The following is a 17,525-nucleotide window of genomic DNA, read 5'->3' on the forward strand; positions in this document are numbered from 1 at the left end:
TCATCACTTTCCAGTGGATTCTGTGGCGTGATGGGAAACGAGGAGGCAGACACTGAAGCCAAAAGAGCCTTAAACAGTGTTCTCATGAAGTGCGCATTGCGTTTTCACGACCAGACACGAACGCGCTGCTTCGGTGTGTAATGCGCAGCTTCGCGCTTGAGCACTGATACAAACCGAAGCGACGACACCGGCGATTGCACAAATGGGACCCGGAAATGAGGTTCCACGTGCCTTATAAATTAAAGCGACACATCGCAAGTTTGATTCACCGGATTCTTCTTGGTGTGGCCTTCACCAGACGTCATGCACATCTCATCGGCTGCAGTAACACCGGTCCCAATTGTGACGACTGTCAAGTGCAAGAAACGCTTGAGCACATATTTTCTACCTGCCCAGCATATGCACGTGACCGACAGAAATTGGTTTCCGCTACTGAACGATTTCATAATAGGCCATTAACTGATGAGGTTGTGTTGGGCCCTTGGCCTGACGTCAGCAGTGCAACTGTGGTCGTAAGAGCGGTCGCAGCTTTCCTGCAAGCCACTGGACTGGGTGCTCGGCTATAGCACTGCGCCACCTTGACGGGACTGTACATACTCACCTCCCTAACTCATCATCGTCATTCAATACTCTTTTTTTCTTCCCGTTCCCCTCCCGCGGTGCAGAGTAGCAGGCTAGAGCATACTATCGCTAAGTAGTGATGCATAACTATCGGTAAATTGACTATCGATAGCTACGATAGTTTCTTTGAAACTATCGATAGTGTAAACAAACTATCGATAGTACTACTATCGACAAACTATCGATAGTCGAATCGGTGGTACCAACGGTAATATTACTGGCGATATTACTGCCACGCATGTCTCTTGCTTTGTTTTGATGTATTCGGGTTTCACCCACAGACTTTTAGCAGCGATTGACGCAGACTGCGCCGCAATGAGAAGCTTCGCGATTGTTTGAGATCATTTTGTTAAGATTACGCGCCGGACGCGAATATTCAAGTTTATTCGAGAGCTTACGCGAGCACCAGCGACAAGCCTGGAAGGTTTGATGGCTGATGTATAAAAGACGAAGCGTTCCACCGATTATCAGATTACTCGACGGGCGGCGACTGTTCTCGCTGCTATCAGTGCGCAGCGTGTATCGCTTGTATTTTGAGTTTTGATTTTCTGGGCACAAGTTCGCCCAAATAAAGAGCTTCGTATTTCCCAGTCTTGCTGCAGCATTCTTCACCGTCACAGCCACGTGACAAACTACCCATTATGGTGCGAATAACGATCTTGTTGCTGGCTGGCCAAATTGCCAAAATATTTGCGATAGCCTACTATCAGCTTCGATTAATTTATGAGCAAATTTCTGGCAAGAGAAATTATTTGCGCAGTGAAAAAGCGGCATATGTCCATCAATAAATTCCTATTTAAAAGCAACCAGTTACATCTTACAATTAACAGACTTGGTTCTTGATAATTTTTTTTTGTTTTGAAATCATAAAATTCAATATAAATCTGAAGCCGCGCAGTTCCACCCCATGTAACGGCTTCCCTTCCTCTACAGCTGAATAGTTTGACTTTATGATCATGTGTCAGCGAAGCATTCTGGTGAAGAACACAAGCATGTCAACTTTCTTGCCCTTGAGGCTGCTCCTCCGGCTCCACTATGTACCACGCGGGCGAGGAACCAAGTTTATTCTGGAATGAGTTCACGCTGTTGATTTCAAACTATCGATGGTACTTACTATCGATAGCGCTATCGATAGTACCTTTTCCCATCGATAGTTCGATAGTGACTCAGCTATCGATAGTATCCATAGTACCATCGATAGTTCTGCATCACTATCGCTAAGGCCCACCTCTGTGTAAATAAACCTCTATCTCTCTCCTGAAATATACCGACATAGCACAATATTTATGATAGAGAAGTTGTAGATTATGAATATTTATATATCCTGAGGGTTCCAACTTCCAGCACAATATGCTTAGTCAGTGTTCACGCGCATTGGGATGTCAATTCTTCATCGCGTCGCCATCTGCTTGACCATTAGCGGCCGCCTCTGAAAGGTGGCAGTGCCAGGCTCGACGCTCAGATTAGGACGAGTGTAAACTGCGAATTTTTCTTTATGACGACCTTTCACGGACTTCATCTGCAGGTCATCCTACATTGACATGTGTACCAAGTTTTCTTTCACGGGCACGTTTATGTGTATACCCACGACTTCGTGACCCAGTCACTTGGCGGCCTTGCGAGCCTAAAGCCGATGGTCTGTTCTACTGACACAAGGTATCGGTGCCATATAATAAGTAGCATTCTATAAGGAAAGCCACCACGACAGCGCGAGTTCGCCATGTGCTTCGAACACCCCGCGAAACGTTCACGCGTGCGCGGCATGCAGCTCACACCTTGTCAGGCACCCTTTCCTCGCGCACACACGTCGCAGTCCGATGCTGTGTACACAGGCAGGCGCGTCTCCAGTTACACGTCTGCGTGGATGTACAGCGGCAAAGCGACCCATTGTCCCAGGCGTCGGAGTCACGCCTGGCTGGATGCCAGAGCCGGTGTACACGCCATGTACCGTGTAGATTGGGCCAGTGTATGCACACGCCGCCGCTGGTGGCCATGTTTTCTGAGCCCGTACAGCCATCTTCCGTCGTCGCTGCCGAGATGTGATTCGGCGTGCATGCACGCACGTGCCACCTCTGGCACGCCTATAAAGTCGATGTCTAATACCATGGCCGATGGATGAACTGGCACGCGTCGCATACCCGATGCGCGTGTGTGGCGCGGCCCACTTCGGGGTGGTCTCACGCCACGCGTCTTGCTTCGCGCTATGTAGCTGCATGGGAGTGTCGTCGATTTCTCGCGCGATTTCTCGTCTCCGAAGCTGTTCTCACTGGCGATAACGCGAAATCCAGTCGCGTAGAGACATCGTATGCAGGTGTGAACTGTTCGGTTATCAAAAGCAAGGTCGCTCGCTATCTGTATGTAGTTTATGCGTTTGTATGAACGCGCACCGCGAAATGTACCAAGCACAGGGAAAGTAAGAAAGTCAAGTGCCGAATGTCTTACCTACCTGTAGCTTGGGCTTTGCAAACCGTAAAGCTTTGAAATAATTTTTGAAAAATGTTATTCGCATACTGGCAACATTCGCGACTGACTTTGTGAGGGAATAATAACTGAAAATATGATAGTGTAGATAACGAATCTAAATGTCACGTGGCCGCATGCCGAATTATTCGGTTTTTATGGGGAGAGAACAGGAAGGAACAAATTTATGGGCTCAGTTTGTATTCTCCAACTCCTTATTTATAAAGCAATATTTCTTTATAAACAGCCTTTTACTGCGGCAAAAAGAACGCTTGTTACACTGGTGAGGATGATGACGACGTTGACCTCAGTAACTGAGCAACACACTTTTACTGTAACAAAACAAGAATGCCAAAAGTCAGGTTGAATGAGGTAACATAAAGTATCGGGCTTTAGCAACTTCGACCTCTTATCGCTTCGTCACATTATAGTTAGTGAAGCTACCATGAATGTAAGATTGGTATAATATAAGAAGCAAGAAAAACTCTTGTTTCCATTCTTCGCTTATCCGAGTAAAGCGAAGAAAGTTTCGGTTATTGTACGCGTTATTTTACCCCGGAAAGTATCTGAAAGAAAAGTTAAAGTTGCGTGCGTATAGTTTCGTTCATCAGTCTCATCAGTTCATCAGTTCATCAGTTCATCAGTTCATCAATAAGGAGCCTCTCTCTATCTCGTTCATCGGTCAAATTGTTTACTGAGCTCCGTCACTTCGTCCCTGTTTTGCCAAGGAGTCCGCTACACGTAAAAAGAAATAACGAACACCTTGTGCAGACCGAGTTCGACATGGCCAACTGTAAGAGTAGGTGTTGGAGCTGTCAATCACGTACAACGTTGATGTGTTACAAAATTTGAACGTGTGCGACAGCGAAGCTATAGCTTCCGACACCTTTGCTGCTCCGAGCTCATTGCGAAAAATGTACACATTGTTATCAAAAGGCTAAGGCAGACATTGTCAAAGAATGCGTCCCATAATTTCCGCACGCAGCAGTCGCAACTGCTCAGCTTCAGTAGCATCTCTACAATTGAGATAACATATATCAAGCTTGTCCACACAGTGCCATTAGAGTCTGCCCGCCATTATTATTTTGTTCGTGCGTGTCAACGTACATACACGCATGATCTGTTACTTACATTCGCCGTATTCTGTGCATCGTTGTGTGCCGAATAGATATAGATAGATAGAGGAATAGAAATACAGATAGAGAAAACGAGAGAAAGGGAAGGGGAAGGGCAAATGAGCGTCGAAAAACAGTGACGTTAACAGGGCCAAGTAAATGAGCATCGGTATTGTCACTTGAATTAAGTTGCATGGCGACTGCCTGCTTGCCAGAGAGGCAAACAACGACAAGATGAAATGTTGCCATAATATAATAATAATTGTTGGGGCTTTACGTCCCAAAACAGCGATATGATTATGAGAGACGCCGTAGTGGAAGGCTCCGGAAATTTCCGCCACCTCGGGTTCTTTAACGTGCACATAAATCTAAGCACACGAGCCTCTACCATTTTGCCTCCACCCAAATGCAGCCATTGCGGTCGGGATTCGATCCCGCGACCTGCGGTTCGGCAGTGGACGCAAACACCGCTAAAAACGGAACAGAATGCGCATATTCACGCTGCTTGCAGCATATAATGTATCTTCGTACCAACAAACCCGACTAACCACCATTTTGATGAAGTTTTGCAGTGTCCCGAAAAGCCGCAGGAAAATTACGTATCCAGTCAGATGTCGACAGCTGTTAACACATGTATACAGTTAATAGTTACGCAGCTAATACACAGCAACGCGGCACTGTATACACGCTTAAGGCGTGCCCCACCCATTCGCGCGGAACACTAAGCTGCCGTAGCGGCCGTGGGTATCCTGCAGTGCCCGCAGAACTCTGTCGGTTGCCCTACGACCCAGTCGTAACAAACGCATACGTAAACGCGGGGTGGCTGATCGAAACCACGAGGTCGCCGGTGGCAGCACTTTGATTTCCGGTCGCCCCTCTGACGCGCCGCCATACAAAGGCCGGATTCGCTCCCCCGCTGACAGGCACTGCACAGCGTGAAGCGTATTGGGCTCAGCAGATCGTGACATCCTGCAATGTGCCGTGCCGCTACCTACGCTCAACTACAGAGAGAATACATGGTTTGCTTGTTGCACAATTGTAGGTCATTACATGCCGAGGAAAAGATACAGCCGCAATGGTGAGGTGTACCGACGATGCGAGAGCCAATTCATTGCGAAAAATGCCTACAACAAAGAGTTCGCCTTTAAAAAGAAATCGCCTTCTCTATGAACTGCTAGGCGTCTGTATAGTTGTACCGAAAAAAAAAAAGAAATAAATGCGCGCAATAGACCAGCGCGAATCCACAGTTATCGTGCCTGTCGAATGCTCCTATATACCACGAGAGCTCTACGCATTCACGGAGCTGCTAAATTGTCTTGTTCGTTAAAGCAAAAGGCCCAAGAAGGCCGGTGGGAGAGGTACTGTGGCGCCATGTATGACCTGCCTGCCTTTGGAGGACGAACCCGTAACCCGGCAAAAGTATGTGCACTATGCATTCATGCTTTATAACTTGCGGCAAATAAAGAAGCAGATAAACAAATATTTCGTGGCATTCTCCCTAGCGCGCTGCCTCCTGCCATATTTTATCTGGCCAAGATTATCGCAATCCCACAAGACAGCGTAGCCGCGAAAGATAAGATATCTGTGCGGCACGGTTGCGAGGAACTCGGGCGTCGGCTATCATGAAAAAAGGTTGACTCAGAGCCCTGGAATGAGCCGAGCGCGTTGACGGGGAGAGCCTATTAAATGCGAAGCATTTCTTAACAAACAGCTTTTCTCTGGATTCTTTCCATCATTGTAATCTTGTGTTTAGTGCACGGATCCCATGCAAGAAAGCATACTCTAATTCAAATCTAACGAAAGTCATGTAACTTGTAATCTAATGCTGGCACGTTAATTTTTAAGCTTGTGTTTTATGAAGGAAAGCTTACGGAACGCGGAAGAACAATTATTGCTGATATGCATGTTCTAAGCAAGATTGTTAGAGGATGTTAAACCTAGATATTTATAATTCTCAACTTCCCTTAGCAGGGAAGCGGCCAGTGTGCAGGTATATTTTAACGGGCTTTTCTTACGTGTTTTACGAGGACAGACCGTTTTGTGTTTGTTTAAAGCCATGCCCGACCTGTCACACCATGCTTGGATGTTCTGCAAACTTAAATCAAGGTCGCTCTGGTCATGCATGGATCAAAACATGGCGGCATTGAACATTGCCCGGAAGAGCACGGGAGTGGCATCGAGAGGTTGAATGAACACGGTTATTACTATAACCCATATAACTCCCGTTGACGCAGAACGATTTTTTTCTTCAAATTATTGTCTACAGCTGATAATGAGATTCTGTTTCTTCAGGTAGATCGCTGAAATTTCGCCGACAGCTGAAGAAACATTTATGTGTCTTCTTTTTTTCTTTTGGTAAGTAATGCCTGCCTCATTCGATAGGCCAACTATAGAGGCCGGGCTGTGTTATAGTCGACAGGCGATTTATATATCTGTCGGATGAAAAACCGAAACAGAAAGGAATATACGCTCACCATCTATCTGCTTTATTCAATGGCGTTTTCGTCCTTATTTTCCGTCTCGCTTTTTCCTTTTCGTGAACGTTCTAAACTGGGTTTTAATTGGTTCATATTTTCCTCCAAGATGACGAGTAGCATCCTAAAAGCTTCTGTACCGAGTTCGGTATGCACTTCAGCCGTTCATACTGCACGACTTCGGTTGTCGCTAATAACACAATATGCAGTTAATATTCAACAAAGGTAAGTGGACTGCGTACAGCTGGCACGGACTGTCTTAAAGAAAAAAAATCGGCAGATATCACGCGTTGTGGGAATCGGTTTCATGCGAAGCAGTCTAGCGAGCAGTTGTCTATGCTGCATTTATTGGCTTTGAGTCAAACGTTACCAGGTGGATCGACGTGTTTTTGTAAGCGTAGTAGTTGAGTGCACATCATGGCCTTAACAGGCACGTCCTCTACTCTGGCGATTACAGGGTATCTTATGGCCTGACGTAACACCAGCACTCACTTTAGGGCACAAATGTGAGTATTATGGAAACGAAGTGCACTTTACGGTACAAGGATGTGAATGTCATACGTAAATTTCGTTAGCGTATTCCTTCGGGGTCGAGCAACTCTTGAACATAGCTTGCTGAATCATACGACTATAAATGTAATGTTATTAGACTTCAATAAAAGCGGAGCCAACACGGGAACCACAATTAACGTTTTCCAAAGCAATTTCAAGACGTGGCGTGGCTCTGTGGTAGAATACCAGACTGCCGTGCAGAATGCTTGGGTTCGATTTCAGCTGGAATGCTGGTTTTTATTATTTGCATTCGTCGGGTCAACGCTGCCGATGTCGGTTTTTCTTTACGCTCTCGCACTTAAATTACAAATGTCTGTTAAAGATATAAACTGTCGATCACATGTTGCACATACTCGTACACCGCGGCCCGTGGTATACGAGTATGTGCCACACGTGTCTGGAGGAAAGGGTTTGGCAACGTACGTGACAGTATTTTCACGTTATTCATCTCATGACTAGACAGTCATATTGGTCAAGCCCTCTTACTCTCCCTTGACAATTTTGGTCTACACCGAGCTAAGGAGGCGATCACGAGAGCACCCAGACGTAGGCGGCTAGATAGATACGTAGATAGAAACGCTCAAAGTGCCTTGGTTTCGCTAAGAAATGCTTCGCATTTAAAAAATGCCGCATTTATTTTAGTGTGAGCTATACACCAGGTGCGTGCACTAGTCCGGAAAATGCGGTATTTGTTTAAGAACGCATTCACGAGTCCGCGAACAGCGCGTAGGCAGTCAACGTACTGCATAATAGCACATGTAAGATACGTGTGCTATCATTGTTTCGGAGGCATCATGACAAAGCGTGCCGTGTCCCTAACCGCAAGTACTGAAGCAATTACTCGTGTAGGAAAACATATTTTCATGTGGTGTGGCGAGATGCGCGGAATTTGGTAACAGAGACATGAAACAAAAATAATTAAGAAACGGGAAGAAAGGAAGAAATCGCGCAATGTAAACGTATGGCCAGTTAGTTTGTTGGATAACCTTTTAACAAGTGCATTTCAACGACTACCTGTGTGTCATGCATACTTGATTTTCGCTCAAAAGCCAATGGCCGCTAATTGTTCGCGCATGCGTGGGATCACTAGTTCGGTACCAGAGGTCATACCGGTGACGATGTGCGTTCAGTATTTCAACTCTGTTGATTTCACCAGCTTCGTTGCCAAACTTATTGCAATCAATCAATCAATCAATCAATCAATCAATCAATCAATCAATCAATCAATCAATCAATCAATCAATCAATCAATCAATCAATCAATCAATCAATCAATCAATCAATCAATCAATCAATCAAATTGATTGACTCAGGGGTGATTCCAGGATCTATTTACTGGGGCTGCATCCATGACAAGTCAGTTCCTTCGGGGGGGGGGGGGGCAGGGAGGAACTTATGCGTTGTGTTTTGACTGTCAGCTCTTGGTTGGGGGTGGGGGGGTGTAGGCAAAAATTTTGCGGGGGCGGCAGTCCCTCCCGTGCCCCCTCCTGCGCCAACCGGCACTCATACAAATTAAAAAGAACGTTGCATGCCGTCCAACGGCATGCGACGTGACCGTGGAAAACTTGTGCGAGAACACACTGGCCGACGCATTTGAAGCGATCTTCCCGCCCTATTCCCCCTTACCAGTTCACCTGTTAGCCGCAGACAAATAACGGCGGCTCTGTTCCCTTTCGGTCTCTGCAAGTGACGCATGTGTCGACTCTCCCCCGCTGGCACGCTGCCGCCGCCGCCTGCACGCTCGCGCTGCGCGGCGGCGCGCATCCTGCCGCCGCGGCTGCGTCCGCGCGCGCTCTATCAACGTCGAGGAGTGAGCGCGCTGCTGCTGGTGCCGGCGCGGCGCTGCGCCTATCGCTAGCTGCTTCCTCGCGTCCTCGGCAGTGTGGATCGCTCCATGCGGGCTGTGACGACGCCGCTGTGCGCGTGCAAGTGCAGCCCGTGCTCGTGTTCTTCGTCCCGGCGCTCGAACGAGTACCGCGCCTGGCGTCCGCGCAGCAGGCGCTCTTCACGAGGCGAGGATGGAGGACGCTACAGCGAGGTGAGTTGCTCACCAGCGCCCACGAGTGCAGCACAACGAGGAACTGCGAGGTAGATGATCGACTTGATCTCTTTTGGTGTGACTCGAAGTGGCACGAGTGCGCACGGGATCACAAGTTCGGTACGAGAGGCCACGCCGGGGTCGATGTGCGTTCATTGTTTCAACTCTGCTCATTTTTCCAGCTCCATTGCCAAACTCATTCTAGACAGTCAGACACCTGCAGCACAACGAGTGCTCCGAGGAAGTTGATCGACTTAGTTTTTCTTAAACTCTTTTCAGTGGGACTCGAGAGCAGCGTGCACGACTTTCTGATGCATCTTAATCGCGTGTACCCGCCCCGTGCAAGCCCAGTGGCAGCGATGTTGCGTGGCTGAGCTCGATACCGGGCAATGCGGGCGCATTCCTGTGGGAGCGGGTGATGCACAGTCTCTTGCGTACTCGGTGCGACTTAAACACCGTCATGAGGTCAAATTTAATCCGGAGCCTTACGCTACACGCCCTTCCTCGTAGAACAATCTGCTTTTCCGGGAAGTAATCAATGAAACCTCCGCCAACGTCAACAGAAAGTTATCAGGAATATGTACAGTAAATTTTCTATAAGGCACCGTGGCCCTAAGAAATTTGTAAAACTGCCGCTGGTGTAGCCAGGGGGGGGTGTATAAACTCTCCCTGCCCCCCCCCCCTCCCCCGGAGTTTTCTAGTTTTGCATGTGTATATATACAGGTCCACATAGAAAACGCACGCCCGAACACACACAACGTATAACTAACCCCCCCCCCCCCCCCCGAAAAAATTTTCTGGCTACGCTACTGACATCAACTATGCGTTTTGCTAGTGAGCTATACGCTTTCGTCAATGCTTTGGAAGTTGCAGCACTGGCGTTTGTATTAGTGTCAGTGACTGGGCATTACGATAGTAAAAATGACGCAGAAAATGAAACGGCATTTCGAAAAGTAGTTGAACTCGTTTGCAGCAGTCAACTCTGTGGCAGCGTTGCAAAATAGACGCGTGCGATATGCTGCACACACGAGGGATAGTCGAAAGCCCTGAGAGACGTTGACCTAAGAAGGGTGGCAAGGCGCACGCGCCCAGTACGGTCCTCTCTATATTATTTGTAAACGTCGGCAATGCGTCACTGTGTCCGAGAGAGGTGGTTTTATAGGGACCAATATAAACTGCTTGTCAATTTTAGCGGTGAAATCAGAATTTCACTCCTCCGCCGGTCGTAATGAAATTACTGGGAGTATCGCTTCATAATGTTTGCAGAGCTTTGCATCGTAGCAGTGTAACTATAAATTTTGCAGTGGGGTGAACGATACCTATTTCAAGGTTGCTTAGCAGGGCATGAAAGTTAAACGTTTATTCAGTTTAGACAGAAAAATTGTTCTTTGAAAGCAATATTGTCTTTAATTTTGCCGTCATACGTTCGTTATTAGAAGAGAAAAATGAAGGTCAAAGTTTCGTTTTTGAATTTCCGCCTATAGGGCTTCTGTACCTTAATGTCAATGTGACGTCACGAATTTCAGTTTTTTTCTTTTCGTATTTTGGTCATGTTGGCCCGATAAAATTTACCACGCTTGAAGTTTGGCACTCAGATTGACGTGTCTGTGTTAACTTTTTGTCCTTTCTTGGTCAACTTTTCATGCCGTAAGGGAAGCGGACATGCTATATTTTAGTCAAAGGTAATTAGGACAGTACTGATTCATAGTCTTAAATTCGCTCGCATGAAGTAATTCATTACATTACTTATTACAGCAAAATGTAGTTTAATTACTGTAATTCTATTACTTACATGCCTGACAAACGCATAACAACGCTGTAGCTGAAGCGCAGGCCAAAGCACATCCATGTTATTAGCAAATACGTGAATTTGAAATGCCAGTGCGCGTATGAGTGTACGCGGTCGTAGGTATAACCGTGCCTGGACATATTAACCGTATCTCCGTTATCTACACGTATTTGACTAAGGTATCCAGAGTACTGCCGTTCTGAATAAACTGCATGCAGTTATGTAATACAACTGCGCGAGGATAATCGTTATCCAGATGGAAAGACAAATATGCGCAAGAGGTCATCGACATTATCTGCAATAGATATACTATGACAGGGCCACGCATTCGGAAAAAAAAACGCTGGTCCCGTATCCCCCTCGGTGCTCTCTCTCTCTCTCTCACACACACACACACACACACACACACACACACACACACACACACACACACACACACACACACACACACACACACACACACACACACACACACTACCTACACTACACTACCTACACTACCTCCTACCTACCTACCTACCTACCTACCTACCTACCTACCTACCTACCTACCTACCTATCTACCTACCTACCTACCTACCTACCTACCTACCTACCTACCTACCTACCTACCTACCTACCTACCTTTGCTCGAGCGTATGAACAGTGTTTACGTTGTTCACGTTGTCATTCGCAGCTGCAAACGAAGCCTACGCGCATTGCCGCCCCAAGGAAGAAAAAAAAAAGAAAGAAAATACGGACCTGCCGTACGTACAAACACACTACATTTGACAGTGACGCTGGCGTGCGAGGCATGATAACGAACAGTGCTTTACCATCGGAAAGCTACCAAGAGAGAGAGAGAGAGAGAAAGGTAAAGGAAAGGCAGGGAGGTTTACCAGGTTGTACCAGAAAGCTACTAAGGTTTGGCAAGAAATCGCGAGCTCTATTACCTCCAGCCAAGTCTAAACTCGCAAGCTGGCTCTTTCGCAATGGCGTCTTCTCGTGCTGTGGTGCCCCATTTCGTGAGTCAGCAGGGTGGCTACTTGGGCTATTTGGTGCTGCATTTTGCAAGGAAAAATACGTTCTTTGTGCGCAAAACGTTTGAGAAAAGAAGTCAGATAGGACCTATCTGACTTCTTATATTCCTATATGAGTTCTTTTCTCAAACGTTTTGCGCACAAAGAACGTAATTTTCCTTTTAGAATTTCGTGAGTAGCTTCGAGTCATCATTTAGTAGCCAGAGTCTGGCATGCAAGAACAATCGCAGACAGTTTTGCGCGTATATTGCCACTGAAGGAACGGCTTAAGTGCCCCACATGCCATCACAACCGCACCACTATCGGTTTGCCGAACGCCTCTCCTCCTCCTTGTCCCACACTCCCGAGGGCAAGGAGGAGAAGTAGAGCAAGGCGCCCCCCAATCTTTGCCCCTGTTGATGGTGGTTATGTTGTGATTAAGGCGAAAGCCTTAGACGGCTCTAGGGATGGGTCCCTCGGAAAAAAGCCAGTGTGTGGTGCAAAAAATCACGCAACCTCTCAAGCGTGGCTCGAGCCGCGCGCTCACTTTAAAGCGAAAATAACCCGTGACCGCGCAAGCTGCTCCTTCACTTCGTCTTTGAGGCGTTCGCGTGACTAAAAAAGTCACATGGTCATTTATGCATTTGCTTAAGACGACTCGAAGGTGAGAGCCATGTTCTTTTTGTTCAGTCGATTGCAGTGACACCCCCCCCCCTACAGTTTTCGGCACCTGACGGGGTTTTGTACTCTCTTTAGGATCGGGGTCATAGCAAGCTTTCTGCAACTCACGCGGTTTTGTAGTGCCTCCGGGATCGGCCCACCTTTTACCAAACGACGATGACGTCACAATGTGACGCCACATTGACGTTGTGATGACGTCAAATCGGACGTCATCACGTGTTGATGTTTTGCATCACGCTTGTTGACGTGGCTGCCACCAACGTCTAATTTTCACGTTTGGTGAGGCATCATGGCTTTCGCCTTCGAGTCGTCTTGAGCGAATGCATTAGGACACCATGAGCTTTTTCTATATATGGTATCTTGTTGGTATTGCTGGTGATAAATGTGTAAGTGGTTCCCTTGCGTGGTAACGGAGGAATGTGACTCGGCTACTGTAGTGAGCATGCGCGAACTGTCCGACTATACATGAACAAAACTAAGAAAGGGAAAATAGGCAACCACCCATTTGTGAAAAATAGGCAATCACCCAATGGGTGGTTGCCTATTTTTCCTTTCTTAACCCTTCCGCCACCTTGCGGGATTCCGCAGAACTGATTTTCAATATGAACAAAACTCCTGTTTCTGTGTGTGACACAACGTTTTGATGTTCAATGAAAATTTCCTTTCTCATCACAGCGACAATTCACCAATTGTGGTCATATAATCTCTATCGCGATAACATTCACTTCCACTCAGCTAAGCATTGTGAGTGGCAGGCGAGGAATTTGGGCGTAACTATGGGCTTAATTGAAGCCGTCCAGCACGTATGCCCTTGCGAGCAAAAAAAGTAGGAAGGTGTGTTTTTAGCAAAAAAAAAAAATTAGGAGCCTTTTCCCTCTCGGAAAAATGGGAGTGATGACGTGTGCATGCCTGACCTTCTTTTCTTTCTTTCTTTCTTTCTTTCTTTCTTTCTTTCTTTCTTTCTTTCTTTCTTTCTTTCTTTCTTTCTTTCTTTCTTTCTTTCTTTCTTTCTTTCTTTCTTTCTTTCTTTCTTTCTTTCTTTCTTTCTTTCTTTCTTTCTTTCTTTCTTTCTTTCTTTCTTTCTCATTGCCCAATGCTCCCTCTTGACTTTTAGGAACTGGCTGGCCAGGTTCTTAAAGGGGCCCTGCAACACTTTTTGAGCATGCTCAAAAAGCGCTGCCGATCGGTAGTCGAGGCTCCCGAGAACACGCGAGCCAAATATTATAGCGATGCGCACGGCCTGGAATTTACAATAAATTCTCAAAGTCAGCTGAAAATCGCTCCCTCTTCTCTCGACAAATGATGTATTCGTCCGCAAAATATGACGCGATTGTCGGCAGTTCCACCATTGGCTGATGTTATAATCACGATAACACCCTCATTATTACTTTCGTTGTTAATTTTGAGTTCAATAAGTAGATAATATGTATGTTTATATTCTGTTATCGCGTTAAAAACACCGAACAAACATTAATATTAGCACTTCCGGTCTCACCGACAGCTCGTTTGCTCGTAGTTGCGTGGTTCCGTTTTCTTCGCCATGCGCAGTGCCGAAAACGTGAATATTTCTGTGCTTTTGACCATCGCCGGTTGCCGTTGAGAGTGGCAGCCGTTCGAGTGTTGCCTCGTCAGCTGTGAACTGCATCGTTGGCATGTTCTCACGACCGAACGAGGCAGGGGCGCAGCGTGTCTCCGATAACAATGCTGGCGTCCGGTAATGGCGGCGCTTCGGGGTCGTCTGCCAGTGCCGTCTTACGAGGCGGTGTATCGGAGTATGGGCCGAAACCGATCTCAGCTGTCATTCGTTCCAAACGAGCGCGCAGGTTTGCTTCCATGGTTGGCAGAGCGATGAAAACACTACGGCGTTCGAGGTGCACACCCAACATTACCAAACCGACGCGCAGTTTTCAAGCACGCGCGATACAAAGTGCGATCGGCTCCGCTCGACGAGAACGACGCAAGCCGACCGGAAGTGGCGGCACAGACCACGTGGTTGCGCCCAGACGTCAGAGAGAATAAAATGAAGAAAAAAACTCCGCCGGCGCTCCTGGGCGGAGCCTCGCTCCTCTGCGCTCCCTTCCTCGACTCGCTGCCTAGCTTTCCGCGCGCTCGCGGCGTTGAGTTGAGGGAGAAAGCTGCGGAACGTGATCTCTATAATTTGGTAACACCGCTTAGACTTGACAGATTCGAAAAATTTTTGCGGCATATGACTCGTGAAGAGTCATACGTCGATAATGAGACTATTCCAATATAACTAAGAAAGGTGTTGCAGGGCCCCTTTAAGATGGGGCAAAGCGCCTCGTCGTAAGCGTAACCTTAGTTCCAGGCGCGACCGCTACCGGCGCAGCTCGCGCGAAAGAGAAGTCTTCTTCCTCTTCATCTTCGAGCGCCTTGATGATGGTATTAACGCAAGCAAAACCACATATAGCATAGCCAACTGTAACAAGCGGAGCTCGCTCCACTCCGGCAGTGCGCTTAGATACTAATAACACGAACGAAGAAGACAAGGCGGCGGAGCAGAGGGCTCGCAAGGCAGCAGCAGCGCGTGGCTCGCCGCCGAGACCCTGCGGTGAGAGCTCACGAGGCCGCAGAGAGACGTCAGCGTCGTGCGGACAACGAGATACAAGCCCGCGACGCCAAAGCAGCGCGGAAGCGGCGCCAAGAGAACCTCGAAGAGGTACGGGCGCGGGATGCAGCGGCCAAGTGCCGAAAGCAGTCGCTACCTGAAGTTGGTGGCGCCGACGCGCGCTTCAAGCGCGATTTCCTCGACCACACGTTCGGCCAGAGCTGCAAGGTCTGTGACCGCTTGTGGTTCCACAAAAACCTGACCACAATCGCTACTATAACAACGTGTGACGTCTTTATATGACAGTAGAGGAATTGTACGGAGCATTCACGGTTTACCCGATTATCTCCGAGCCAGCTCCTCAATCATCATTCACTTCGTGGATATGGCGTGATTTTTTTTCCTTCTTCTAGGCCGGGAAAATCACCTACGCGCTTAGTAGCAGCGAAACGCTTCTGTTGCTACAGGCAGCAGCCACCGTCATGCGTGAAAAAATGAAATGCCACAAAGAAGTGTGGCAACGTGAACTGACAAGTGACCTCGATCAAAGATCAGATTGCCATATTAGAAACGGCTGATCGCCGACAACCCCACCATCGAGACAGCATCACTTTTAGTAAAACGGCGCATACAATACGCACGTGGCCGGCGCACGTTCGAGGGCCGAATTTGTGTACATCCGCGTTTCTGTACACGGACCGGCGCCGGATTTTTCGTGAACTATGCTTGCGAAGGCGCTGCCACTGGAATATGTAACTCATAGAAGCTTCACTTTTAAAGGGGTCATGAAGCACCCCTTGGGCTTGTTGAAAAAAAATCACAGCATATCCACGGAGTGAATGATGATGAGTGGGCGAAGCTGCGGAGGTTCATCGGTAAACCGTGAATCTTCCGTGAATTCTGCCCAGTACATCATCACCGACGTGAGATCGGGCGCGTTTATACTAAAGGTTCGATGAGTTATGACGACTTGCAGCTCACTTTAATTTTACATGTACGCTGTGAATTTTCATTGTTTAGAAAACCATTGCTTTAGAAAACATCTGGCGTCTTTCGTTAAGCAGCTGGCGTTCTTTCGTTTTGCTTTTACAAAACATCTGGCGTCTTTCGTTGATTTATTTCATCAATCAACGGCGTTTTGAACAAAATTTTTATTGTTTAATCACGCACAGGAGAAATCTCACCAGGCACTACTTTGGAGGTAAACAATGGCTGCTAATGGGAATGAGAGACAGAAGAAGTCGGCTTTTAGCTAACACTTACACTTCTACTAACGTTTCCTACTGGAACATGCCAATGGCTGCAAATGGGGAATGAGAGACAGAAGAATTCGGCTTTTAGTTAACGCGCACGCTGCGAATTTTTTATTGTTCAACAACGCACAGGAAAAATCTCCCACCGGCACCACCTTGGAGGTCAAAGCGTAAGACTGGTTACGCACTACGACTACTACGACTACGACTACGAGGGACGAACGGGTGCCGCCTTAAGGAGCTTCGCCGCTAAAAATCACAGCATATCCACGGAGTGAATGATGATGAGTTGGCGAAGCTGCGGAGGTTCATCGGTAAATCGTGAATCTTCCGTGAATTCTGCCCAGTACATCATCACCGACGTGAGATCGGGCGCGTTTATACTAAAGGTTCGATGGGAGTTATGACGACTTGCAGCTCAATTTAATTTTACATGTACCCTGTGAATTTTCATTGTTTAATCACGCACAGGAGAAATCGCACACACGCACTACCTTGGAGGTCAAAATCCAGTGCCTATATATATACGGGGTGGTCAGTGAACGGTTGTGCAGCGCGAGCGGTCGGTTTTTTCAATCAAGACGCTGCCGCGACGCTGCCTCGCGACGCTGCCTGCGTCGGCGCCGCTGCGCCGCGAGGCAGGATGGGGGGGGCGTAGGAGAGGAGAAAGAGGGGGAAGCGTAGGAGAGGAGAGGGCAATACATATCACGCACTGTCGCAGCGCATTGTCTTTAGGGAGCCTTCATGTGTGCACGCCCCCTCCGTTTTTAAGACTGGTTACACACTACTACGACGGGGACGAACGGGTACCGCTATAAGGAGCTTCGCCCCTAAAACACATCCTGCGGAAAGCTGAAACGGCTATGAACTGCTCTGCCAAATATTACAGTCGTGCGCGCCGCGTAAAGGCCACAAGCGGAGCGCGAAGTTGCCGCTTCCCCAGGCACCCTCTTTTCAAACAGAGGCCGGTTCTCACTC

At 47.6% G+C, this 17,525-nt stretch overlaps 1 protein-coding gene across 1 annotated transcript in view; it reads left to right on the forward strand.

The window, feature by feature from the left end:
* The first annotated feature begins 8,914 nt into the window (after window positions 1-8,914).
* The window catches only part of LOC119386194 (uncharacterized), a 102,418-nt gene continuing 93,807 nt past the window's right edge, over window positions 8,915-17,525 (forward strand). Inside the window, exon 1 of the mRNA XM_037653531.2 lies at window positions 8,915-9,260. Within this exon, the coding sequence (XP_037509459.1) occupies window positions 9,117-9,260 (144 nt within the window). The 5' untranslated portion in view covers window positions 8,915-9,116. The remainder of the gene's footprint in view (window positions 9,261-17,525) is intronic.

The sequence above is a fragment of the Rhipicephalus sanguineus genome, chromosome 3, assembly GCF_013339695.2.
Source record: "Rhipicephalus sanguineus isolate Rsan-2018 chromosome 3, BIME_Rsan_1.4, whole genome shotgun sequence".
Lineage (NCBI taxonomy): Eukaryota > Metazoa > Arthropoda > Arachnida > Ixodida > Ixodidae > Rhipicephalus > Rhipicephalus sanguineus.